This window comes from Drosophila mojavensis, unplaced genomic scaffold (genome assembly GCF_018153725.1).
Source record: "Drosophila mojavensis isolate 15081-1352.22 unplaced genomic scaffold, ASM1815372v1 contig_136, whole genome shotgun sequence".
Lineage (NCBI taxonomy): Eukaryota > Metazoa > Arthropoda > Insecta > Diptera > Drosophilidae > Drosophila > Drosophila mojavensis.
The window spans coordinates 3159822-3183792 of record NW_025318667.1 but is presented as its reverse complement, the minus strand read 5'-3'; the positions used below and the strand labels follow the sequence as shown (position 1 = coordinate 3183792).

Below are 23971 nucleotides of genomic sequence, written 5' to 3'. Positions count from 1 at the left end.
TATACAATGTTGTTTCAGCTACCATCACTAGCTGTCACATTTGACAATAGTCCGTTTTATTTCGGCTTTATTTTTATATTGTTTTTACTTTGGCATTACACAAATGTACAATAACAGACGGGTACCAATATCAAGCAATATTTGCGCCAATACAATTAACACAGAACGCGAAACGGCGCCCGAAAACTAGGAGCAGCTGTTAGCTGTCAACTGTTCCATACGCTCGATCAACGTGTGCGCCTAAGGTTATCGAACAAACCAAAATATATATATATAAACATATATATATATATATACATATAGATGTTAAAATTTGTGCTGCACGACGCCGTTGGCTATGTGCGCAGTAATGTGCGTGAATTCAGTCTCAACGCGCTGCGGCTGCTTCCCCAATTGCCACAGTTAAGCCCCTACGATGTAAGTATCGATCTGCGGAGCTATCGATCAATCAATCAATCAATTCTAACTGTTGTTGCCGTTGCGCCCCCAGGTAAACATTACCCTGAAAGAGAACGAGTTTGTGTACAACTTCCCGGTGGAGGGCATCATACGCAGCTATGAAACAAATCAGCTCGGCTCCAATTCCCCCTGCGAGGATTCGCGCACCGAGGCCAGTCTCTTGCATCGGAACGGCTTCATCTGCGGCATCTTCGATGGGCATGCGGGCGCCGCCTGCGGCCAGGTTGTGTCGAAGCGGCTCTTGCGCTACATTTCGGCTGCGACGCTGCCGCGCCAAGTGCTGCGCGAGCAGATGAAGCAGGAATGCACCAGTCAATCCTTTCTCAAGTGTCACAACGACAAAGTGGACTTTGTGAGTGAGATTCGGCCCCTGTATGAGCAGAGCTTTCAGCGCTATATTAAGCGGCTAAGTGGGGAGCCGTCGCGGGATGTGGCCAGCGAGCTGGAGCAGGCTTTTATCCAGCTGGACTCCGATTTGTCCGAGGAGGCGCTAGGCAGCAACGATGCACGCATAATGGGCGTGGCACTGTCGGGTGAGTTTCAGACAGACATGAGAAGAAATGCGAGGAGCAGCTGACATTTTCTCTGGTTTACGTTGCAGGTGCCGTTGCCTGCCTGGTGCACCTGGAAGGGTTGCAGCTGCACGTGGCCAGCACTGGGGACTGCGGCGCTGTGCTGGGCGTGCTCGACCCAGAGACGAATCAATGGCACCCCAAGAAGCTCAACATCGAGCACAACGTGGAGAACATGACGGAGGTGAGCCGCATTCTCGGCGAGCATCCGCAGGAGGAGCGCGAAACGGTGATACGCAATGGACGGCTGCTCAGCCAGCTGGCGCCGTTGCGCGCCTTTGGCGACTTCCGCTACAAATGGCCATTGGAGACGCTACACCAGAAGGTGGTGCCCATGTTCGGCGAACAGGTGCTGCCGCCCAACTACTATACGCCACCGTACCTGACCGCCCGGCCCGATGTGCAACAGCACGAGCTGTGCTCGAACGACAAGTTTCTAGTCATTGCCAGCGATGGCCTCTGGGACTTCTTGACGCCCAGCGAAGTAGTCAGCCTTGTGGGCGAGCACATCAACTCGAAGAAGATACTGGAGCCGATGCGACTGCCGCCGGGCGATGTCAAGCTGCAGCAGATCTCCGAGCAATTGGCGGAGCGCAAGTAAGAAAATTATATATGCATTTCATTAATATGAACTTCTCTAATTTGAGCATCTCTTTCTGCACTCCAGAGCGGGTCTAACACGCAAACCCATTGATCAGAATGCTGCGACACACTTGATACGCCATGCGCTGGGCGCCACAGATTATGGTATTGAGCACTCGAAGATCTCGTATTATCTGTCGTTGCCACAGGATGTGGTGCGTCTGTATCGGGACGACATAACCATCACCGTCATCTTCTTCAACTCGGAGCACATTGCCAGGCTGAAGGGCGAGTCGCTACCAACGCCATCTCCACCGACCACCACCACGCAGGCGCCTGCGGCGTGAGCGAATTAGCCAGTTGAAAGCTAAAGAGCTCCATCTACAACTAGTTGCAATCCCATCCTAATGAGCCTATGGCCCCTGCGAATATTGTTCTCGTCTATATATTTCGATGGCCAGCAGTCATTGTTCTTGTAGCCCCCTAAAATTTGTTTCTCGTTTAAGATTCGTTTATTTCGCCAACATATATTTTTCGATTCTCTCGCCCAAATCTAAATAAATTGTTGTTGTTGTCGTTAATCGCGCCAATGTGCCAGGACCTTGGCCAAATGCCAATAAAATTTGCAAAGCTAATAACCCTTAAGTTTGCTATGAAAACTGTTTTCTAGTTAGTTCAAATATATTATTTAAATAAATTGTACGGCATAAGTGAAATATTTTCAACTGTTATTATGTTGTGAGAGTTGAAAGTAGGAATAGATGATGGGGGACCGAAAGGCTATTAACTGGTCAAAGCTAGCTGAGAGCCTTAGCAATACTATATACCCTATTCATGTAGATCGTGAATATATATCTTTTATGACCATAAAAACGTCTCCAAATGGCAGTAAACTGAGATTTTATGAAATTTTATAGCAGCGAGCTGCGCTCGCATATTCAGCTTACTGTTAATATTAACAGTGGCGCGCGTGTTATTAACAGTGCTGTTAAAAAGTGCACGGGAAGTGGAAGAGCTTTGAGTGTGAGAGCGACAGAGAGAGAGAGAGAGAGAGACAGCGATAGAGAGCTGGGACTGCAACTGAATTGAAAAGGTAAGAATTTAAATGAATTTCGCCTTGTTTGTTTATATATTTATAATTTGAACTGTTTTTCCTTTTCTATTTTTTCTTTTTTTGCTTTTTTCGGGAATCGATTAGTTTATTTTACAATTATATTCATTACACTTGAAGTTCGTACAGACTAAGTTCTTTATACTTAGAACCTATTTCTTTTTTCTTTTTTTTTTTTGGGAAAATTTACGTTAAAACATACGATTATACAGATAGACATATATATGCAAATAATCTGCACATATATATGGTATATGGAAGTTAAAGCGAGGCTAAAGCTACAGACAAACACTTACAAAAGAGAAAAATAGAATTTCAACTGGGCTGGGGGCAGGCGTTAATAATTTGTAGTTTTTGTTTTTGTTTTTGTTTTTTGTTTGGCTAGGGAAACTACTAAAAAAAAAGTCTAAATAATCAAGCATATATATGTATATGTATATAGCTCTGCACATATGGGCTGTCTATATCTATGAATGCATATGTAACTAGTCCTTGGCATCCTGCTCGGCCGCCTCCTGCCTGCTGACACAGTTGAGGAATTCCATTTGAATGTGTGTGATCTGCGTCTTGCTAAAATATTGCATTTTTTTCTTGAGAAAATCGAAGAACAAATCGAGCTCGTCGCGCTTAATCAGCGCCTGCGCGAACTGCTGCTGCTCCTCGTCCTTGATCAGTGTGCTGCTCGAGGCGGCCACGCTGATAGAGGCGGAGGAGGAGCCGCCGACGACGTTATTTTGATTGCCCGGACAGCTCAGCGGTGGCAGCTGCAGTATGGTCGTCGCCCCATTATATGGCGTATTTGTTGATGTATTGCACAGTGTGGCAGCTGCTGCTGCCGCTGCGGCCGCTGCCGCAGCTGAAGCTGTTCCTGGTTGTGGCTGCACCCCCGCTGCCGCCGTCGCTCCCGCCGGCAGTGTGGTGCTCACCGTGGCCGCATTCAACGCCACGGCTGGCGTGCTGGATATGGTGACACTGGTGCTCGTCGCCTCGGTGACGTCGACGAGCGCTATTTGCTGGGTGCTGGCTGCTTCGTGGCAGCGCTGGCTGCTCGAGGCAGAGCCCGATGTGGATGCCGCCGCCGCAGCTGCTGTGGTCGTCACGAGTGTGAGATTCTTGAGCTTGGTGTCGGCCGTGATGACGCTGCCGCCGCCAGCCAAAACGCTGTTCGTGGCCGTGGCGCTGCTCACCAAGTGGTGAGAATGTTGCTGATGCTGTGTATGTGTGTGTGTGTGGGTGTGTGCGTGCGCATGATGCGCTGTTGCACGCAGCGGCACACTCACCGTGGTGCGTGTCTCTGGCTCCGGTTCGATGTCCTCTATGCAGAACTCGTCAGCATCAATGTAATGGAAGCCTTTGCTGTCGACCACATCGCTGCTGCCGTCGACGCCCAGCTCGCAGTGCGTGCCACTCGCCTCCTCGTACAGACAGACCTCCTCGTAATCGACCTCAGCTGCTGTGGCGCCATCCTCGTCCAGCTCATGCTTGACAATGTCGACCACCTGTCCATCATGGTCCACCACATCATCGTCGTCCAACTCATCGTCGACCACGTCATCGTCATCGTGAGTGATTTGTGACAACTCAATGCTGGAAATGCTGCCGTTGTGCTGCTGCTGATGATGATGGTGATGCTGTTGCTGTTGCTGATGCTGATGCTGATGCTGCTGCTGCTGTTGTTGGTGATGATTGTGCTGATGATGCTGCTGTTGTTGCTGATGATGGTGCTGCTGCGGCATGGCCATTCTGTGCGCATTATGATGGTGATGCACCGTATCATCAGCCACGCTCTCCTCATAGGCGGTCATTATGAACGCCTCGGTCTCATCGCTGACGAGCGTTATCTGTGAGGAGGACAGGGCCGTTGTATCCGAATGCTCATCTTCATCGATAATGTCATGCTCCACATCGTGGTCATGCTCGACGCCACCAACACCACCATCAACAATATTATCCTCATCCTCGTCGTCATCCTCATCATCCGGCTGTTTCTTGATCTGCACCATGGCGGCCAGCGCATTGCGATGCGCTTTCAATTTGGGCTGGTACACCTTCGATAGGAAGTCCAGCTGCTTGGCATATCGCCACTTGGACAAGCGTCCTTCTATGCACTTGGGCGAACGGCGACGATACTGATGGTACGTATCCCTCAGGTTTTTCCACTTGCGTCGCACCTCCTGCACGCTGTACTTGTCTGCAAAAAGTTGCTCAATTAAAGTATCGAAATATATGTATATATATGTATGTAAATAAGTGCGGTCTCAGCCAACAACTGCTACTCACTGCCCATTTGCTGAGATACCTCCTGCCAGCCGCTCAATATGTCCGGGCGTCGTCGCTGATTCGGCTGCAGCTTGTAGTTATATAGAGCCGGATTCTGGCGCACCAGATTGATAAGCGTGATAATATCGTCCGCGGGCGCATTGTCCTTGTGATAACGCTTGCGCTCCGACATGCTGTGTGTGTGTGTGTGCGTATGAGTGTATGCGTGTACGTGTACGTTGGATATGTGTATGCGTGTGTGCCACTGTATATGTATATATATCTTTGTATTAGCTTGTTGCTGCTGCTGTTGCTGTTGTATTATTTCACTGACAGCTGCGCGCAGGGAAGTCACAGGCAAATGTTATTGTTTACACCTTTTGCGTGTAATTGCGTTTATTATTCAATTTCGGTCATCAGCTTCCTCTCTCTTTCTCGCTGTGTGTTCAATTGATAAATGGTCTGGCATGCCAAGACACTTGGCTTGCGCGTACGTGTGCTCTAGGCCAGCCAAAATGCACACAGAATTCAACATTTAATACACACACGTTTCTTGCACACACCGTATGGTTCGCCACGAATTGGCCATGTTTAATTACGCAGAAAAAAACAAAACTTTTGGATAGAAATTTTTTTGGGCTACTCAGCGTTGCCGTACTGTGTTTGTGTATGCTGTGGCCAAGAGAAGCGGCTAGCGTTGCCAGAGGGCTGAAGCGGAATAATACCAGCACTCAGCCCTAAATACTATCGTTACCACAGCACCTATCGCATTATTAGTCTGGCGGCTAGAAACATCGTTGCAGCGGCAATCGATGCACCTTCGACCCCACAAGACACACGCTTCTGAGAAGCTACAATATAGTATTATAGAAACGTTAATCGTAAATAAATGTGAAATCTCAATTCCTTACCGCTAACTGCATAAGTTAGTGACTGCAGGCAACGTAGTATCGGCAGACCTGAGTGTCAAACATCGCTGCAGCGGCAATCGATGCATTTCTGTACCTAGCCAAACTGTCATCACTAGTTTTATTTCTGCATTCGCTTTGCCATTTTGGCTGCCAACAATTTCTCCATAATTTCCCAAATTGTTGAGTTAAAATGAGCACACCTACCAAAAACAATGGCACTGGCTTAGAGGATGTTAATATACCCGGTCAAGCGTTCCTGCGCGAGGCGCTCACTTCCTGCACAGATCCGCTGAAGGCCATCGAAAGTTTCCAGGTTTGTTTACCTCGGATAAAAAGAAAAAGGGCGCGAAAATTTTAATTGCATATCAATTACACTCGGCAGTTGGAGAATGGCGTCTTGTTGCCGTCGTTGCGCCCCATGCTGCCGCTATTGGACTTGCATGGCGTTCGTCGTCTAGACTTTCACACCTCGCTCATGGAGGAGCTGCGCGACAAGCTGATCGCGCACATCAACGATCTTGGCCAGAAAGAGCCTCGCGAGCGTGACAAGAAGCTCAAGGAGCTGCTGGTCAAAAGCTTCCCCGTGGTGCGCGTCAAGTCGCTGCGTCCCGTCGTCATGGCCATCTTGCGGAACACCCAGCACATCGATGACAAATACTTGCGAATCTTGGTGCGCGATCGCGAGCTTTATGCAGACACGGACACCGAGGTCAAGCGTCAAATATGGCGCGACAACCAGTCACTGTTCGGTGACGAGGTGTCACCACTGCTGTCCCAGTACATTCGCGAGAAGGAGCACATTCTCTTCGACCACACGAATCTCAACAATTTGTTCTTTCAACCCACGCCCAAGGTGCGCAGGCAGGGCGAGGTTGTCCAGAAGCTGGCCAACATGATCGGCACCAGTGTCAAGCTGTACGACATGGTTTTACAGTTTCTGCGCACGCTCTTCCTGCGCACACGCAACGTTCACTATTGCACGCTGCGCGCTGAGCTGCTGATGGCGCTGCACGATCTGGAAGTGCAGGAGATCATCTCGATAGATCCGTGCCACAAGTTCACCTGGTGTCTGGATGCCTGCATCAGAGAGAAGAATGTGGACATTAAGCGCTCGCGCGAACTGCAGGGCTTCCTCGACAACATCAAGCGTGGCCAGGAGCAGGTGCTGGGCGATCTGTCGATGACCCTGTGCGATCCCTATGCCATTAACTTCTTGGCCACCTCGGTCATTAAGATACTGCAGCATCTGATCAACAACGAGGGCATGCCCAGGGATAATCCGATATTGATTCTATTGCTGCGCATGCTGGCACTCGGCCTCAGCGCCTGGGTCATGATCGATTCGCAGGACTTCAAGGAGCCCAAGCTCGACGCCCAGGTGGTGACCAAGTTTCTGCCGGCTCTCATGTCGCTCATGGTTGACGATCAGTGTCGCAGTCTGCACGGCAAGCTGCCGCCCGACGAGCGCGAGTCTGCCTTGACCACCATCGAGCATTCGGGTCCTGCTCCAGAAGCTGTCGAGACCTACATTCAGGAGAGCTCGGTCTCCAGCATTCTGGCTATGTATTACACGCTGCATACAGCTCGCACCAAGGATCGCGTGGGTGTGCTGCGCGTGCTGGCCATTCTCTCAGGGTGCAAGGACGATCGGGCCTACGAGGATCCCTTCCTGCACTCGTTGATCGCGCTGCTCATACCCATGAGCGATGAGTTCGGCACCGAAGACTTTTGCACCACACTCTTCGATGAGTTCATCTTTGCCGGGCTCACGCGCGAGAATGTGACATCGCGGCACATGCTGAAGCTGCTCTGGTATGTCCACAACAAGCTGCCCGCTGGCCGCTTGGCGACCCTAATGAAGGCCATGCAACCGACCACGGCGCACAACGAGCACATTCACAAGCTCTACGAGTCGCTGCAGGAGCGCATTGGCTCGGTGCCCGCTGGGCCATTGCAGCCGCCAGAGCCAGTAGCCGCAGCAGAAGGAGCAGCTGCAGCTGCCGTTGGAGCTGGCCCGGTGCCTGGGCCTGGGCCGGGGCCAGGGCCTGGCGCTGCAGCAGCAACAGCAGGAACCCCAGCAGCAGCAACTGGCATAGCAGCAACAGTTATACAGGCAACACCTGCTGCTGTAGCTGCGACTGAATTCGACTCGCCCATGAAGAATCTGGGCACTCCGGGTCCGCACTATAGTCCCCAATAGCCGGAGGCACTGGCAGCAGCTACTGCTGGTCCTGCTCCTGCTCCTGCTCCTGCTGCTGCTGCTGCCCCAACATCTGCGCCAGCCTCAACACTGGGCTAAGTCGCTTGGTCTAGTCAGCTGTATAAACAGTTAAACGAAATCTAATCGAAAACTAAGCCATAGATTTTTTCGATACACACTTTGTGTCCATATATACGATAGAAGCTTGTCAGCCAAAGCTTTGTAAATAGCCCCGAATTAGTTTTTAGTTATATGTGTCTATATAGAAGCTACCCAAAGCTCCAAATATTGCTAACCATGGAGTAGATATATTAACATAAATATTTATACCCTAAGCTAAGAATAGATGTATATCTATATCAGTATAGTCATGATATATATTCACTATTTAACAGATCTTGTATGTCTATAAGATAACCCACCAAATATCTAATAATAATGCATGTAATATACATATATGTTCAGATATCTATTCATTCTATGTATACAATGTCTATATATGTAAATATTATAATCCATAGAGACATATACTTGAATAATTAGCTAAGTGTCCATATATACATATATATACATATACAACTCTATATAGTTCCAGGAATATATATGTATATTCCATATAAACTATGAGAATTAAGAAATATTCAGTTCATCATTCCACCTATATTAACTTATTACAAATCTGTTTGAGATCAGAGATGATCCCATCAAATGGTTCCAAAACTCTGCCTGGAAATGTTCATATTTAGTATATATACTAAATAAACTATATACTAAATATGCGCTAATAACTCGTAAGCAACTAAGTCACTTGCAATGCATTTAAGCACAAAGTAACTTAACTTAAATTGTTCACTATAACATATCCTATAATAATAAATATACATAACATAACCTCAAACAAATATACATACATATATACTTACATATTCAAATACTATTCAAATCATATGCCATCTAATCATACGAAAAACAACAACTATTTAACTTAACTCAAAACACTCGACTTTAAGATCAGATCTCTTACCACATATGGAACAGAACATAACCTCAAATAGAGTAGAGTGAGTTTCAAGTTGTTTTACACACTAATTGATGTCGATTGAGGCAACTCTATATGCTCCATAAGAAATTCAACTTTAACTTAAGCTTAAAATCACACACATATTTATATGTTATATACCCGGATATATCGTATATAGCCTATATGGATATTTGCATTTTGACTACATCTACTTCAATGAAATTGAAATTTTTATAAGTGTCTATAACTATATGAATAAATGTACGTGTTGGTGTCTATCTAGCCAAAAATGAGCGAAGCCTCTTTGATTGATTGATTGATGATCAACCTACAAGAACTGTTGGGAAATTGAATTTGATGATGAGCAACTTATTATATAGTAGAAAAGTTAGCTCTATCATTGTTTATATTTTCTTTTATCAATTGGCGGATTGATCAACTGTTTGATGATCAACATAGAGACTCTATCGCTAAAGCTCTATACTATCTTGGTATTTTAGATGCAAGACAAAGCTACGGATACTTCTATATAAGATTTGAGAAAATTTCTTGATAGACTGATTGACTAATGGGCCGAGCTGTATTGATCGACTGATTGATTAATGAGTGTGGGATCGAAATTAGTGCTATGGTGGATAAATACCTTAGTGTATAGCTTTTTCGATATGAAAACAGGTTTAGAATATGTTACCTCTGTCTCTAGATTGGTTAATTGATTGATGATCAATGTAGAACTTGAAGCGTTAAAGTAAGAAATCAAGTATTTATAGAGAATTTTGCTCCAAGGAACTAGGCCAATATTTCATTTAGTAACTCGATGCCTAGGTTTACAATCTAGATTTCAAGAAGCTTTTAATATTATTCCATTCAATTGAGACATCAAATGATTGATTGAGCTCATTTATAGCATATCAAGTACAGCAGAGAGAGGGTGTTAAGTAGCTTCATAAACCAGATCGAACACTTACTCCCCAGTTAATAGAAACGCCGAGCTTGTATGCTTATCAAAATAGTGACCATTATATTAAAAACTTTTGCATTTATCGCTTACAATTAGTTGACATAATCTGTGAATGGAATATCAGTGGCAGACCAGAACAAATATATAATAAAAAGAGAAGAAAAACAATCAAATGAATGGATAAATATAAGAACGGTACATCGCTGATCGGGTGCTTGGGCAGACATCTAACACAACTAACACTCAATTCTTGTCCGTTTCGAGGTCGGGTAACGTGGGCTCTGGCGTTGAGGACGACGCTGGCTGTGAGGACGACGATGATTCCGTCTCACAGCCGTCCGGCTCGGCACTCTTGCGATCCGAGTCAGACTGAGCGGGCGGCTGCGGCGGCGGCGGCGGCGGTGACGATGGCTCCGCTGCGAGCAGCTTCTCGATGGCAGCCGCCGCAGCGGCTGCTCCTCGGGTGCGCGTGCACGGCGACGAGGGCAGTGGATAGGTGAGCGTTGAGGAGGATTGCGGCGCCGGCGCATCGATCACAAAATTCTCCTCGTTCAGCTTGTACACCTCCAGGTATTCGTTGTATATGTGCTCCCACTGGGTGTGCGGCTTCAGGGACTCCAGGACGCACTGCATCAGTTCGTGCTTGGGCACACACTGCGGGCAGGAGAAATTGAAAACGGATTAGACTGGATTGATTGCAGTTTCGTGTGGGCTTAACTATAAGAAGAGGCTGCCATTGAATCATCAGGAATATTGTCTAGAAAGCTTTCTCCTGAGTAGAAGCAACTCCAATCGAAGCTTAATGAAGGCATAAAATTCAAGGTTTTTCTACAAGGAGTCACCTCTTAAGGCTCTCATCCCTTATTTAGCTATTCACCTGCGTTAGCTCCGGGTCCCTGTTGAGCAGGCCATCCAAGAATAATCGCAATCGCTTCTCGGTGCCATAGGTGGCCAGCTGGAAGGTGAGCATGACGTGCCAATGCTTCAGTTCCTCAATGGCCTCCATGGCCTCGCACAGTTTGATTTGATTCTCCAGGAAGAGCACCTTGGCCGTTTGCTGCCAGCTCTCCGGATCGCTAGAACACAATTGAGATTAGCTATGGAACGTAGAGTTAGATCAACTGCAAGCTCACATTTCGACGGGTCCGCGCAGGCTGAGATAGTTTTGTGTGCTGGCCTGCATGCTGAGCAGCGGGAACTTGCGATTCACGTGCTCCAGATCGCGCGGCAGCGAGCCACGAATGCCGTTGAACATGATGGCGTCGCCCGTGGCCAGGACTAGCCAGGACTTTAGGGTGGTGGAATAGGAGTAGGAATTGCCGCTGGGAAAGCCAATCAGGGGCATGCCCTGGTCCGTGATGGCAAACTGCAGCGCCATGCCGTGCTTGGTCAGCAGCTCCAGGCAGTTGGTGGCCACTCGAATGCGTCGCTTGGTTATGTGCCAGATCCGCAAGAGGCCGCACTCGGTGAGCACGCCCACCATCTGATTGTCCGGACTGAAGGTGCAGTGTACGGCCACGCTGTTCAATGAGATGGCCGGAAAGATGGGACAGCCGGTCGGCATGGCCAACAGCCGCATGCTGCCGTCCAGCGAGCAGAGCATCACATATTTGCTGCACAGATTCACGTTGATCACGGGCGACCCCACATACATCTCCCAGAGCTGTTCGCGGCTCAGCTGTGCCGTCACCTTGGCGACCATGCCGTAGCCCGTCTTCAGATGCCCGTTCTGCACATGGATGCGATAGTCCTGCGAGGATTTGGTGAACTCGCATTTGCTATTCGCCGTGATCTGCATCTTCGGTCCGAGCGTATTGCTGCTATTCGAATCGCTGAGCAACTGCATCGAATTGCGACGCGGTGCAATCGCTGCTGTCGCCGTCGCCGCCGGGGGCAACATCAGGCGTCCCACCGGCTCTGGCCGTGTGAACAGCGGCTCTGGCATCAGTGGCTCGACCCCACTCACGGCATTCGTTGTGCCCGCTCCGGCAGTGCCCAGGCTGTGGTTCCCACTGTTGGTGCTATTGCTGTTGCTGAAAGAAACGGAGAAGAGGTTAGCTGTGAGCTTGGATTGGGCTAGAGGAGAGCTAGAGCTAGAGATCTTGTTTCCTGATTTCTGCTAGCCATGATCTACATTTGCTGCTCTTCAGTGAGTTGCTTCGCGGCTAATTCTTCATCTGAAAGACTCTCCAAGCTAGCTGGCTGTCTTCTTCTTATTATTATTATCATTTCACAGGTGATTCCAATGGCCTGGTTTTGCTGCACTTACTCCCAGGAGGCTGAATCGTAGACTCTCCCAGCTAGCTGGATTTTTCTTCTGCTTCTGCTTCGTCTTCTTCTGATTCTTCTTCTTTTTTTCTTTCTCTTTCTCATTGATAAAATCTTTGACTTTCCCAGCTAGTCAGATTCTTCTTCTTCTACTGTTATTTTCTTTCTTTTTTTATTCTTCAAAGTTCAGTTCCAATGGCCTGACTTTGATGCACTTGCTCTGGCTTCGTCTTCTTCTTCTTCTTCATCTCCGTTCTAACTTCAGCGTAGTTCTACGGCATTGCACAGTTAACTCCAACTGCTAGCCTATGATGCACTTGCTCTATTTTGAAATTCATGGAGTTAGCTAGATGTCCGCTCTAGAAAAGATTACTATGCAGTTGTCACCTGCTTCATTCGTGTTCTCCCTATAATCGCCTCTCAAGCGGCTCCTCTCAGCATCTTCATCATCAATTGCCTCTGGCTGTTAATTATAGACGCTGCCCACCTGTTGCTTTGGATGGCGTTGCTGCCGGTGCCGATGCCGCTGCTGGATATACTGCTGCTGCCCATGGTCGAAATGGGCTCTGAGAGATCGTTGAGCGGTATGAACATGGGTGTGATGCGTCGCTTGCCATCTTTAGTTCGCGTCTCTGTCTGTTTGCTAATGGCACGCGCTGGCGACGCTGTGCCCGCTTGACCCGGCTGGACGGGCAGGCGTCGCTCCATGGCCGCATTGGGCAGGGCATAGGAGGTGAACTCTGGCACACTACGTGCCTGCTGCTTGATGGCGTAGTTGTCCTCGATACAGCCGCCGTATTTGCGCTTGAAGATGGCCTTCTTTTCCACCTCGGGGACGCGTGTGCCCAGCTCCTCCTCGCTGAACTGCAGGCAGGCGATGGTGCCGTCGCCGCTGCAGGCCATTAGCAGACACTGTTGCGGACCCCACGACAGGTCCAGCACACTGTCATTGAACAGTTCATGGATGACAATCATGGGACGCTGGAGCGCCGTCATCCACACGGACAGCGAGCGATCCCGGGAGCCCACAGCCAGGACGCAGTACTGCATCGCTTTGCTGGGACTATCGCCGGCCATATACCGCGTAAGTATGGAATTGTGGAAGCGTACGCAGGTCACCGCCTTGCGATGGCCCACAAAATCTTTGTCACATTTCCAGCCCTCGCGTTCCACAATTTGGGCTGTGGGTCCACCGCCGTTCATGGCATGCGCGGATACCAGATACTGGCCATCGGGTGACCAGGAAAGCCGCAGGATGTGTGTGGTGCCGCCGCACTCCTGAAACGGTTCCGTGATCGTTGTGCTGCACGACCAGTCTACGGTGCGCCAGATCTTTATGCTGCGATCATCCGACTGCGAGGCAAGGAAATTGCCCACCGGATCCCAGGCCACGCCTTTAACCAAACCCGTATGTCCTTTCAGAGTTTGCAGCATGTTGGGCAGAGCCTGACCATCCCAGACAATAATGGTGTTATCTATGCTACAGCTGGCCAAGAAGTAATCGTTGGGCGACCACGCCAGATCCAGAACGTCGCCGTCGTGGCCGCGCAGCGTGTGTATGCACTTCCAGGACTCGTGATTCTGTTGCATTCCACCGGTGCCAAAGACACCGCTTGATCCCTGGGCCTTGCGCCAGATCATGATCAGCTTATCATCGGAACCGGATGCAAGGAGCTGACCATTCTGTGACCAGCGCACACAGTTAACGCACGCCAAGTGCTGATCCATTTGACAGAGCATGCGGGGTACCGATGCATCGTTCTCATCCTTCTCGGAGAGCACCGGCTTGAGGTTCCAAATAACAACACGTCCCGAATCATTTCCCTGCCCGCCAGTCGCAAATTTCGTACAATCCTGGTGCACATCCACTGAGAAGATGGGTTTATCTACAAGCAATTCATAGTGGAATTAAATGCCCGGCTGCATGGAATACCGCTTACCATCGTGATGCACCCAACCAGGCTTCACGAGCCTCATTAATGCGGCTACTGTATGTTGTTTGTAAATATCCGCGGTTCCAATTGCCGCTCGGTATTGTGTTTGCCGGCAAATAGGGATGTGAATAACATAACGTCATATATCGAGAAGCCTTAATACCGATATGTCTGCCACATTATTATTATAACTTGTTAAGAACCTAAACAAATGAGCAAACACTACAACAATCATAAAATATAGCTATTATTTCATATATAGCTGATATTGATAATTTATATGTACAAATATAGATAAGTTTTTAGAATCATTGTACACCACGACGCCTGCGCGCTGATCTTGCCACAGTATATGCGGAGATTTGCCGCCAAATATACTTGTTATCGATAGCGGTGTGACCCGATGCCATTTCATAACAACAACGAAACACAACAATGGCAGCTTCCTTTCTTTCTTATTTATTTTTTAATTGAACTCCTGCACTTTGCTTTAAGTGCCATTTTAAAATAAATTCTTTGTATTTTAATCGTACACAATCGAATCGTCATCAATTCAAGCAAATTAATCGATTGTGTATCATATGATTAATTGTGTCATCACTTGCGGTGTCCAAGCCAGCGGTATTGTGCTTAAAGATATCAATTAACAAGTGAAGATTGAGTGAGTGCAGCGCATAAAATATTCAAAGAACTATTTAAGAAAAACAACAATATATTGGCAACGATAAAAGCTGTCAATAATAGTGCAAAACGGTAAGAAACGAAATCAACCAAACAATGAGCAATAAATGCGCATATATGCAAATATGAGTGCGCATGTATATGTGTGTGTGTGTGAGCTTGTACGTTAGCAGCCCAAACATTCAAAATAAAGCGAACGCAAATGCATAAAAGCGAAGGTTAAGCATAAAGCGCACAAATAGAACATATGTACACTTCCATACAAATGCATGTATGTACATATGTATGTGTGTGTGTGTGCGAGTGCGAATGCGTATTCTGCGTATGTGTGTATCTGTTCCAAATGCGTAGATAAAGCTGTTAACAATTTGTTGTTGACCTTCGATTTGCTAATCAAACGAAACGGCGGTCGCAAACCCAACAATGAACTCTTTCAATGGCAGCGCCAACTTAACCTCGTTCACAACAAGCCACAAATGTGCGGAAATACATACAGACGTAACTGTGTGTATATGTGTGTGAACTACGAAAAAAAAACTTCGCAAAATGTATACATTAAATACCGCTGTCATATCATTTAATACTTGATATATTTTTTTTAATTAGTGAATCTTTTTGCGCGCGCTTTCTCTGCATGCACACACACACGCACAGTTTATGCATGCATACATGCACAGAATTCGGTCTATTACTTAACAGGCAATGCGTTGAAGCAAACAGATAGCTGTTGCTCACTCGCTCACTGTGCCAAAATGAGCACACAGCACACAGGTAAGCGCGAGAGCGCGCAACCTACTTCCATTTTTGGTGCGCTCTGCTCTCTCGCAGGCTACGGCAAGCCAATGAATGTGTGCATGTATGTGTATATATTTGTGTTGGTCAAGAAACAGTTATATTCAAGTCAAAACTAAAATGCCCAAAGTTGCATTTTTTTTTTTTTTTCATTTAAAGATTTTTACTTTCTATTTTAGTTGTGGTTGCTTTGTTGTTGTCATTGTTGAGTATTACGCAGACATTTTATTTATACTGAATGAAAATCGACTGTGTGTGTGTTTGTAATACCGTTATTTCGAATATCTTGTAGTTTTTGTTTTTGGTTTTGCCAAAGAGCTTAACGGCAACCTGTTTCACGCATTACTCTCTGTTACGCTCCTTCTGTTGCTGTTGTTATCGGTATTGTTGCTGTTTTCACATTCTTATGAGAATTCCAATAAGACAGGCTTGTCTTTCACTTTCGGTCAGACGCAATATGTGTGTGTGTGTGGCGAGTGTGTGCGTTTGTAGGAAAGTTGATTTTTTCATGCGTGCCATAGCAAAAACAAGGTCATCGTTAATTATGTGCTGAATGTATGCGTATGTGTCCGAGTATGACAATAAACCAACATCTTTGACGCATATATGTATCTATTTATAAACTGCGCTATTAAAAGTCGCCCACGCAGTTCTTTTCAACTTTTGCTTATAATTACTCCCCCTTCTAATTTTACCATATTCAGCCCATTTACCACAAGTACAGTTATTGTTTTGTTTTCTTTTGCAATGTAATTTGATTGGCTAAGCCGAATTCGCATACATACATATGTATATATGTACAAATTGTCGTTGCTAAATGTAACGTACTAAATTTTGTCAAATTGTAATTGCTTGCTTATTTGATTTTCTTGCAGTTGCAAGTGTTTCACCACTTGCTGCGCAGCGTCTTTAGCATCTTTGTAAACAAAAAGAAAGAGGAGGAACAGACAGAAAATAAAAAACAAAAACAAATCAAGCAAGCGCCATAGCAACCAATAACGGGTGCAGTTGACCTAGATTGTGGCGTTTTTGGAGGCGATTTGTTTGTTTGTTGCTGGCGTTGCCACTGGCACGTAGCACACGGCAAAGAAATATATACAACTATGTACCTTTTTCATCTTTTTTGGACATGTATTTTCGGCTGCGCTTGCGGACACTTTCGCCGCAGCACAAGAAAACAAGAAAACCAGACTGCCAACAATTTGTTGCATTTTGCTTGTTGGTAGTGTTGTAAAGTGTGCAAGCAGCAGCAGCTGACGGAGTTGCCACTTCTAGTTACATGGTCACATTAGGTGTGCAAAGACAACTCCAATTGGATTAGCTCAAGGCAGCCGTAAAATGGTAACGTTTATAACGGCATCGCTTTGTTTTCCTAGCAAATCTACACTTAAAATATAATTCTGCGAATTAAAAATCTAGACGTCAATACAAATTTGTAATCATGTGGAGTGTACCATTAAATACTGTACCATCTTTGGTACATTCGTTCTGCGTGTGGCAACAGTGCTTACATCTCGTTTGTCACGTATTACACGGCTGTGGAGGGGGGTCTATAAATACACTAGTAAGCATAGAAGTTTGTGGGTGTGGGTGTGTGTGTGTGTGTGTGTGGCGCTTGATTTGAATTGCGTCTTAAATTTATGCATGTATGTGCATATGTATATATATATATGTAGGTACACATGTAGTAAGAACCGCAAGTACAACAGCAAGAACAACCAATCAACGGCGCTTATCAGCTTTTTCTCTCACACGTTTTTGCGTTTTTATCAGCCAGTATTATTGTTCTTATTTGTGTTTTACTTGCCACGCAAACAATAACAAACTACATGCAACCACCAATACTAAATATATATGCATGTACATATACATACATATATACGTATACAGTAAATTTCAAAATGTTTTGCCTCCTTTTGTTCTGTGTAGTGTGGCAACGCCGCCTTGTTATGCAAATTGTTGCTCTCACTCGCTCGCACTGTATCTCAATACTGCTGTGTGTATTCATACGTACATAAATGTGTGCATGTGTGTGTGTACTTTTTTCACAACCGGAATTTTTTTGCTGTTGCTTTTGCTGCGCGCATTCTCACGTACACAAGAGCGTTTGTTTTGCGCTCAGCTGCTGGGGCTGCTGCTGCTTTGCTGCCTTACGCTGTTACTGTTGTGTTATCACTGCATTTGCTTTGTGCTACGTATTCTCAACGCTGTTTCGGTTTCGTACATTTTGCGCTGCACTCGCACACATAGGCGCGCTCGTACGCACAGATACAGCGACGAATGGCTACGAAAAAGTGACGACTGAAAAGCGGCGTCAGCAGCGTCAGCGTCGCCGTCGCCGTCAACAGCAGCAACATCAACGCAGCGCAGCGCAGCGGTTTTATTTTATTTTATTCATTTTTTTGTATTTTTGGTTTGTCAGTTTGTCTTTGTGTTTCTTGCGTGCAGACGCGTTTCGTTATTCTCCGTAAATTCCATTTGCACTTTATGCATAAAATATCCTCAAAATCATTTCAATATTAATTGAAAGTAAATGTTTCAGTGACTTGTGAAATAAAAAATAAATAGGAAATATAAAAAGAAAAAACAATCAAAAGAAGTCAAGTGAATTAGATGTGAAGTTGAGGTAAATTAAAATTTAATGACTTAATATGGGCTTTAGACGCGACTAAATGAAAATTTTGCCAAGATCAAAACATGATTTTTTTTTTTTGACAAACATATGAGTGTATGCGTGTGTGTGTGCATGTATTACTTCGGTGTTGTGTAGAGCGCGCGTGGCGTGGGCAGCTGCTGCAGCCGCAACAACAATCTAGTCGGCGTCCGGCACTAAATATAAGATATCTAAAAGAGAAAAAATTTGTAAACCTGTTTACGCAGTAGGCACATTTTCACCAAACCAACACCAAAAGACACACACATATACATAAATATACTTAAGTGATTAGAAGAGAAGGTGGTCAGGTCTACCCTCTCTCTCTGTCTATCGAAGCCTCCATACTCCTCCACATACAACGGCAATTGCACTAATTTTTAAACGTTTTAACTTCGCAACGTTTACCAACACGTACACGTAATGTACTAACAACAAGCTCGCATCAAACACGATCGCACACACACAGAAGCATGCGCATATCTACATATGTATATGAAAGTGTGAATGTGTGTGTAGCACACGCGCCGGTACATACACACATATATATTTACGCACATATGCCTGTATATGTATATATGTATGTATGTATGTACGCACTTTCAACTTGAACGCCAATGCTCGAAAATCAGTGTCCCCAAAAATAAAATAAAAAGCATTAAAACGCACGCACACACACATGTACATACAAAGGTCCAATAACAACGCGCACCTGGGATCAAAGCGAACAGCGCTGCTCAAAAGTCACGTCACAAACGTCGGGGTGAATTGTGTACATGTGCATGTGTATGTGCGTATATGCGTTGTTGCTGTTTTTGTGCTTGAGTGCAACGAGCGCGCGCGCCAATGCAATGTAGTATCTATGTACACATACATGTAATGTGCATATGTGTGTATATATGTATTTCATTTTTGCGCGACGCTTTGTTTACGCGTCCCCAAAGTGCACGCATACATGCACAAACGTGCGTAAACTTCATGCGAGCTATATGTGTGTGTGTGTTGTGTATCTTTGCAAAATACAATCCATGTATGAATGCGTGCGTGTGTATGTGTGTTCAAGTGTGCGTGTTCAGTCAGCTGCTTTTGTGTCTTGCATTTGCCTGTACACAATTTAGCATTTAATTAGCATTATTATTATATGTATGTATGTACATGTGTGCATGTATAACATGCCACCTGCTAAATGTTGATAAGAGTGACAAAAGTTGTGCACCGCTTAATATATTTTTTGTTTCTTGTATTAAATATTTCTTTTGTGATGTCGTCGCAAAATGAGGGAGAAAACACAAGTACGGCAACACTGTTGCCAGCTGTTATATTTTCACTTATTCTTCTTTTCACATGCTTTCAATGGAAAGGGCAATGCTTTTATTATGCACACGTATTTTTGTAATACAATTGAATGAAAATAAATATACATACAAATACGTATATTAGTTATGTATACATATTATTTTTCCTGCAACGAGTTGCGATTTCGCAGCGTTGCCACTTGACACAATAGACCATAGAAACTACACATTTTACAGCACTGTCGCGCACAGCTGTTTACTTTTTCTTTGACTGTTTAAAATTTGAAATTCATTTGCTTATAGTTTTTTTTAAACATTGTTTCTTCTGCAGCAAACAAACAACACAAATGCAGCTAAAAACATCGCAACGAAGACGATGGATGATGATGTCCGAGCTCAAATCAATAACAACAACAAGAGCTGTGCACAAGTAGCAATTAAAAAAGTTAAAACCAGTGAAAAAAAAAAAACAAAAAAATTAATATCGCACAAAAATTGACTTACTAAGCAAACAGAACTCGTACGATTCAAAATAGTTAGCTTTGTGACAAAGCAAAGAGAGCACCCAATCCCATTACAAAAAGAGAACAAATCTCTTCAACAACACAAAAACTACAATAATAATAAAGCAATCATGTTCAACTTCCATAAGCCACGCGTCTATCGCTCCACGGACGGCTGTTGCATTTGCCGTGCCAAGTCGAGCAGCTCGCGTTTCACGGCGTCGCGCAAATACGAAAAGGAGTCTATGCAATGCTTCAATCTGCATGAGCCGCGAAACGGTGAAATCTGCAATGCCTGCGTCCTGCTGGTCAAGCGCTACAAGCGGCTGCCCGTTGGCAGCAAGCGTCACTGGGGACATGTGAGTGTGAATACAAAGAGAAAGCGTCATCTGCAACCGAAACTTATTCTCCCTCTCTTTCTCTCCCTCTGTCTTTCTTAACAGGTGGTGGATGCCCGCGCTGGTCCCGGCACCAAATCTCTCGCCAAGCAAAAGAAGCGAGAGAACGAATGTGAGGTTAAGTCAGGGGGCTCTTTCATACCCGAGAAATTCGCCAAGATATTCAAAAAGAATCGCAAAGGGAAAATAACAGCAGCAACAGCGCCCTCTGCCGCCAATCAGCAGCAGCAGCAACGCAATGGCAATAGTTCGCCACACTCCGAGGAGCAGCCGAGCGATTCCAACGAGAGCTACGACGAACACGAACAGCAGCTCCAGCAGCAACAACAACAGCTAATCGGCAGCACTGCCGCAACACCATATCAGACGCGTAAGCGCACCGCTGCAGCAGCGCAACTGGCCACGGAATCGGTGCTGAAGAAGAGTGCTGCACAACGTTCGCGGTATACGGGCAGCAAGAGGCGGCGCATGCTGGAACCAAAAAAGAATCGACGTGCCGTCGATAATGTGCCGTTCTTCGAGGAGCACGATCTGCTGCGACTGGACGTATGCTGCGGCACCGTCTTCCAGAGCCTCAGTCTAGGCAGTGCCTGTTACATAATCGATACGGAGCTCTATAAGCCCTGCGAGAAACATCGCAGGCGCAGACAACAGCCAGAGCAGCAAAGGGAACTGGAACCAGTAGCGCCAACGGTGCAGCAGACGGAACTAGAGCCAAAGCCAGTTAGCCAGAGCATTAGCACGCCGGCGTTAAAGAAGCATCATTTGTATTTTAAGCGACAATCGGAGTCATTTCCACAGGGCGAAGTACATAGAATAAGTCCAATTCCATTGAATAAGACTGAGCCAGCAACAATAACTGTACAACAACAACAGCAACATTCCACAGCAATTGCGACTGTGACGTCAGCAGCATTGCACTCAAACATCTTAACTACGGCTGTGGGTGCTGCCTCGCCCTCATCGTTATCTTCCTCATCCAATTGCTCTACTTCCTCCTCGGTGGCCACCAAATTCAGTGACAACTCCTCGGACTCGGGCTTCGATGAGCATGTCCTCGAACGCAAATCTGTGAGTCCGCCCACGGTGAGTGCAGATAATGAATTATTTATGTAGTGAACAGCATAACGCGCAGACAGCAGGAGCAGCAGCAGCAGCTGGATGTATTAGTTAAATCATCTATGAATCGCATATGATTATCTCGCTTTGATACAAGCGTGATTTACATTGTTGCGCTGCTATTGCCATCTCGCTTCGTTACATTCGAGTGCTTTGCAGAGCGCAGACAACAGTGCTGATTGAATATAAAGCTATATTCAAATTTCTGCATAAATGAGGTCTATAATTCTGTTTTCTTTATTATTACTCGAATCTATAACTTAATGTTGTCAAATAAATTTTTAAATGTGCTCATGCGAATTGTTATTAATTAAATTTAAGCTGAAGCTAAATTTAGCTATAGCTAAAAACAGCTAAGCTCTCAACGATGCAATTCGATTTGGTTTCCTTGATTGGCGCAAGTGCTGCTATTGCCGTCCTGTTCTAATGCATACGACTGCCAAAGGGCATCGTTTGTTTACAGTGACACTCAAACTGTAGAGCTTCTTTTTCTAATATTCTGTTTAAATTTTTCAGCAGGATGAACAGCAGCTGGATAAGAAGCCACGCAGCAGCACCAGCAGCAGCGTGCAACGCTTAATACTGGCCAGCGGCTTACCCATCAGCGGCCAGGCCCAGAATCTGGTGCTGACGGGCAACGAGTTTACCGCGCGCTTCGTTCAACGGCAGCAGGCGCCCAAAATAAATGTGCTGACGGCGGCAGCAGCAGGAGGAGCAGCAACAGCAGCAGGCGCAACAATAACATCAACAACAACACCAACAATAACAGGATCTCAAAGTAATGGCAATAAAATGCGTGCAATATTTAACAATGCAAACACGATTCAGCATGAAAATGGAGTGACAACAATTTTGCCGGCCTCCTCGCTGGCGGCCACAAACCAAACGGCAGCCATGAATGCCATTGCGCCTAGCACGGTGACCATAACGCCAGCCAAGAAACCAAATGCAACAGCAGCAGCAGCAGCAGCTGCTGCGGTGGTCAATCCCAAGTTCATATTGTTGAAGCCAGCAATTGGCAAATTCGGCAGCAACAACAATCAGGTGAATCCGCCGGCAGCTGAGATCAAAATAACTTAGATCGATCACATTTTCGGGGCAGGCCGCACACTAACACACAATTTGATGCATTTGAAAAGTGAATGGGCTTAAGACAAGTTTCTGAGAGACTAAAATGCATAGAAATTGATAGAATAAGACACACAGTTGCCACTAGCTATAATGTACCGCTGCAAAGGGCAACAAAAAGGCTGCCATTATGTTAAATTTATACAAAAAAAATATAAAAAAAATTAACAAATAAAAGCAAAAACCAATTACATAGCCATGTTAACTGGCTGTTAAAAACAAACCTTGTTGATTTACATGCATATTGTAGCGAGTATTTACTGTAAGTGGAAAACAAAAACTGGCGCAAAATGTTGTATATATATAGAGAGATATATAGATATAAGATACAAACAACAACTCGTTTCATACAACAATATACTTTAATTTGCTTTATGTTAGCACTTACATTTAATCATCTTTTTTTTTGTATTTTAAATATATTGAACAATTACTTTGTAAGTTCTTTTACTCACGAGCAGCAGCAGCAGCACATATATATATATAAATAACCGAAACATTTACCTTAATATTTACTTTTACATAGCATTTACATTTAGTTTATGTACATCATGTATACATTTTGTGTAGTTTTACATGCACTTGGTTGCGCTCTCTTCTTGCATTAAGTTTAACAGTTTCTTTAGCCATCTCGTTCGCTCGCTCGCTAGCTCTGCTCAACTTAACAGCGTGCTGTTAAGCGAGCGGCCGCTATGTTAAGCCCGTTTCAACTGTTCAAAGTTTATGAAGTAAGAAATATAAATATAATGCCCTCTCTTAAGTACTTGAAAGTACACTCAACTTATTAAGCAATACAAATAAATATAACAAATTAAAATTAATTGAAATCAACCACATGCCACATGCTGTAAACGCATGCCACAAATTGTAGCCTTAGAAAATGCGCCTAGAAAACAAAAAACAAAAAAGAAAAACATTTATTGCAACGTTTTGTGTTGAGATGCTCTATGTGAGAGAAGCAATGTTTTTTAAAGGAAAAATTAAAGTTAAATAAACATATAAGCGGCATAGATCGAATAATAAAAGTGTTTGCTTTATTGGCTTGGAAAGCTAAGGGAAGCTGTGGGAAATGTTTGTAACAATATGTAAATTATTAAATTAAATAAGAATATAAAAAGAAAAAA

The 23971-nt window shown here is 45.2% G+C and overlaps 5 protein-coding genes across 10 annotated transcripts; 3 read left to right on the top strand and 2 right to left on the bottom strand.

Moving 5' to 3' along the window:
• The first annotated feature begins 11 nt into the window (after positions 1 to 11).
• Positions 12 to 2329, top strand: LOC6585443 (pyruvate dehydrogenase [acetyl-transferring]-phosphatase 1, mitochondrial). Its single transcript, XM_002011038.4, has 4 exons — positions 12 to 417; positions 491 to 992; positions 1061 to 1628; positions 1699 to 2329. Exons 1-4 carry the CDS (start codon positions 304 to 306, stop codon positions 1958 to 1960), a joined length of 1446 nt encoding a protein of 481 aa, XP_002011074.1. The 5' UTR covers positions 12 to 303; the 3' UTR covers positions 1961 to 2329.
• A 428-nt stretch (positions 2330 to 2757) lies between these two features.
• LOC6585444 (regulatory protein zeste) lies at positions 2758 to 5662 on the bottom strand. The gene is made up of 2 exons (XM_032732861.2): positions 5005 to 5662; positions 2758 to 4915 (listed from the first exon to the last, which is right to left on the bottom strand). Exons 1-2 carry the CDS (start codon positions 5174 to 5176, stop codon positions 3210 to 3212), a joined length of 1878 nt encoding a protein of 625 aa, XP_032588752.1. The 5' UTR covers positions 5177 to 5662; the 3' UTR covers positions 2758 to 3209.
• A 299-nt stretch (positions 5663 to 5961) lies between these two features.
• LOC6585445 (negative elongation factor B) lies at positions 5962 to 7962 on the top strand (the record flags this gene model as incomplete). Its single annotated transcript, XM_032732862.2, has 2 exons — positions 5962 to 6207; positions 6277 to 7962. Coding segments are annotated over exons 1-2 (1809 nt in total), but the record flags the coding sequence as incomplete, so codon positions are not given.
• Positions 7963 to 10111: 2149 nt separating this feature from the next.
• Positions 10112 to 14635, bottom strand: LOC6585446 (protein HIRA homolog). 4 transcript variants are annotated; one of them, XM_015160908.3, is made up of 5 exons: positions 14285 to 14635; positions 12832 to 14230; positions 11210 to 12103; positions 10954 to 11152; positions 10112 to 10730 (listed from the first exon to the last, which is right to left on the bottom strand). In XM_015160908.3, the coding sequence occupies exons 1-5, from the start codon at positions 14319 to 14321 to the stop codon at positions 10320 to 10322; spliced, it is 2940 nt and encodes a 979-aa protein (XP_015016394.1). In that variant the 5' UTR covers positions 14322 to 14635; the 3' UTR covers positions 10112 to 10319. The 4 variants fall into 4 exon arrangements, with proteins under 4 accessions (XP_015016394.1, XP_002011077.1, XP_043867482.1 ...); XM_002011041.4 differs by having other exon boundaries at positions 11210 to 12109; positions 14285 to 14634; XM_044011547.1 differs by lacking the exons at positions 12832 to 14230; positions 14285 to 14635 and adding an exon at positions 12732 to 12809 and having other exon boundaries at positions 11210 to 12109.
• Positions 14636 to 14866: 231 nt separating this feature from the next.
• Positions 14867 to 23668, top strand: LOC6585447 (immunoglobulin A1 protease autotransporter). Of its 3 annotated transcripts, none has more exons than XM_015160909.3 (4): positions 14867 to 15031; positions 20031 to 20561; positions 20646 to 21686; positions 22236 to 23668. In XM_015160909.3, exons 2-4 carry the CDS (start codon positions 20334 to 20336, stop codon positions 22797 to 22799), a joined length of 1833 nt encoding a protein of 610 aa, XP_015016395.1. In that variant the 5' UTR covers positions 14867 to 15031; positions 20031 to 20333; the 3' UTR covers positions 22800 to 23668. The 3 variants fall into 3 exon arrangements, with proteins under 3 accessions (XP_015016395.1, XP_043867483.1, XP_002011078.1); XM_044011548.1 differs by lacking the exon at positions 14867 to 15031 and adding an exon at positions 18167 to 18377 and having other exon boundaries at positions 22239 to 23668; XM_002011042.4 differs by lacking the exon at positions 14867 to 15031 and adding an exon at positions 18167 to 18377.
• The last annotated feature ends 303 nt before the right edge of the window (positions 23669 to 23971 follow it).

Coding starts and splice junctions, on each gene's coding strand:
- LOC6585443 (XM_002011038.4), top strand. CDS start 304: ATGTTAAAATTTGTGCTGCACGACGCCGTTGGCTATGTGCGCAGTAAT. Junction 993..1,060: donor AATGGGCGTGGCACTGTCGG/GTGAGTTTCAGA, acceptor TTTACGTTGCAG/GTGCCGTTGCCTGCCTGGTG. Junction 1,629..1,698: donor GAGCAATTGGCGGAGCGCAA/GTAAGAAAATTA, acceptor TCTGCACTCCAG/AGCGGGTCTAACACGCAAAC.
- LOC6585444 (XM_032732861.2), bottom strand. CDS start 5,176: ATGTCGGAGCGCAAGCGTTATCACAAGGACAATGCGCCCGCGGACGAT. Junction 4,916..5,004: donor GGTATCTCAGCAAATGGGCA/GTGAGTAGCAGT, acceptor AACTTTTTGCAG/ACAAGTACAGCGTGCAGGAG.
- LOC6585446 (XM_002011041.4), bottom strand. CDS start 14,321: ATGAGGCTCGTGAAGCCTGGTTGGGTGCATCACGATG. Junction 14,231..14,284: donor TGGTTGGGTGCATCACGATG/GTAAGCGGTATT, acceptor AATTGCTTGTAG/ATAAACCCATCTTCTCAGTG. Junction 10,731..10,953: donor GGGACCCGGAGCTAACGCAG/GTGAATAGCTAA, acceptor TCCTGCCCGCAG/TGTGTGCCCAAGCACGAACT.
- LOC6585447 (XM_015160909.3), top strand. CDS start 20,334: ATGTTCAACTTCCATAAGCCACGCGTCTATCGCTCCACGGACGGCTGT. Junction 20,562..20,645: donor GCAAGCGTCACTGGGGACAT/GTGAGTGTGAAT, acceptor CTTTCTTAACAG/GTGGTGGATGCCCGCGCTGG. Junction 21,687..22,235: donor AATCTGTGAGTCCGCCCACG/GTGAGTGCAGAT, acceptor TAAATTTTTCAG/CAGGATGAACAGCAGCTGGA.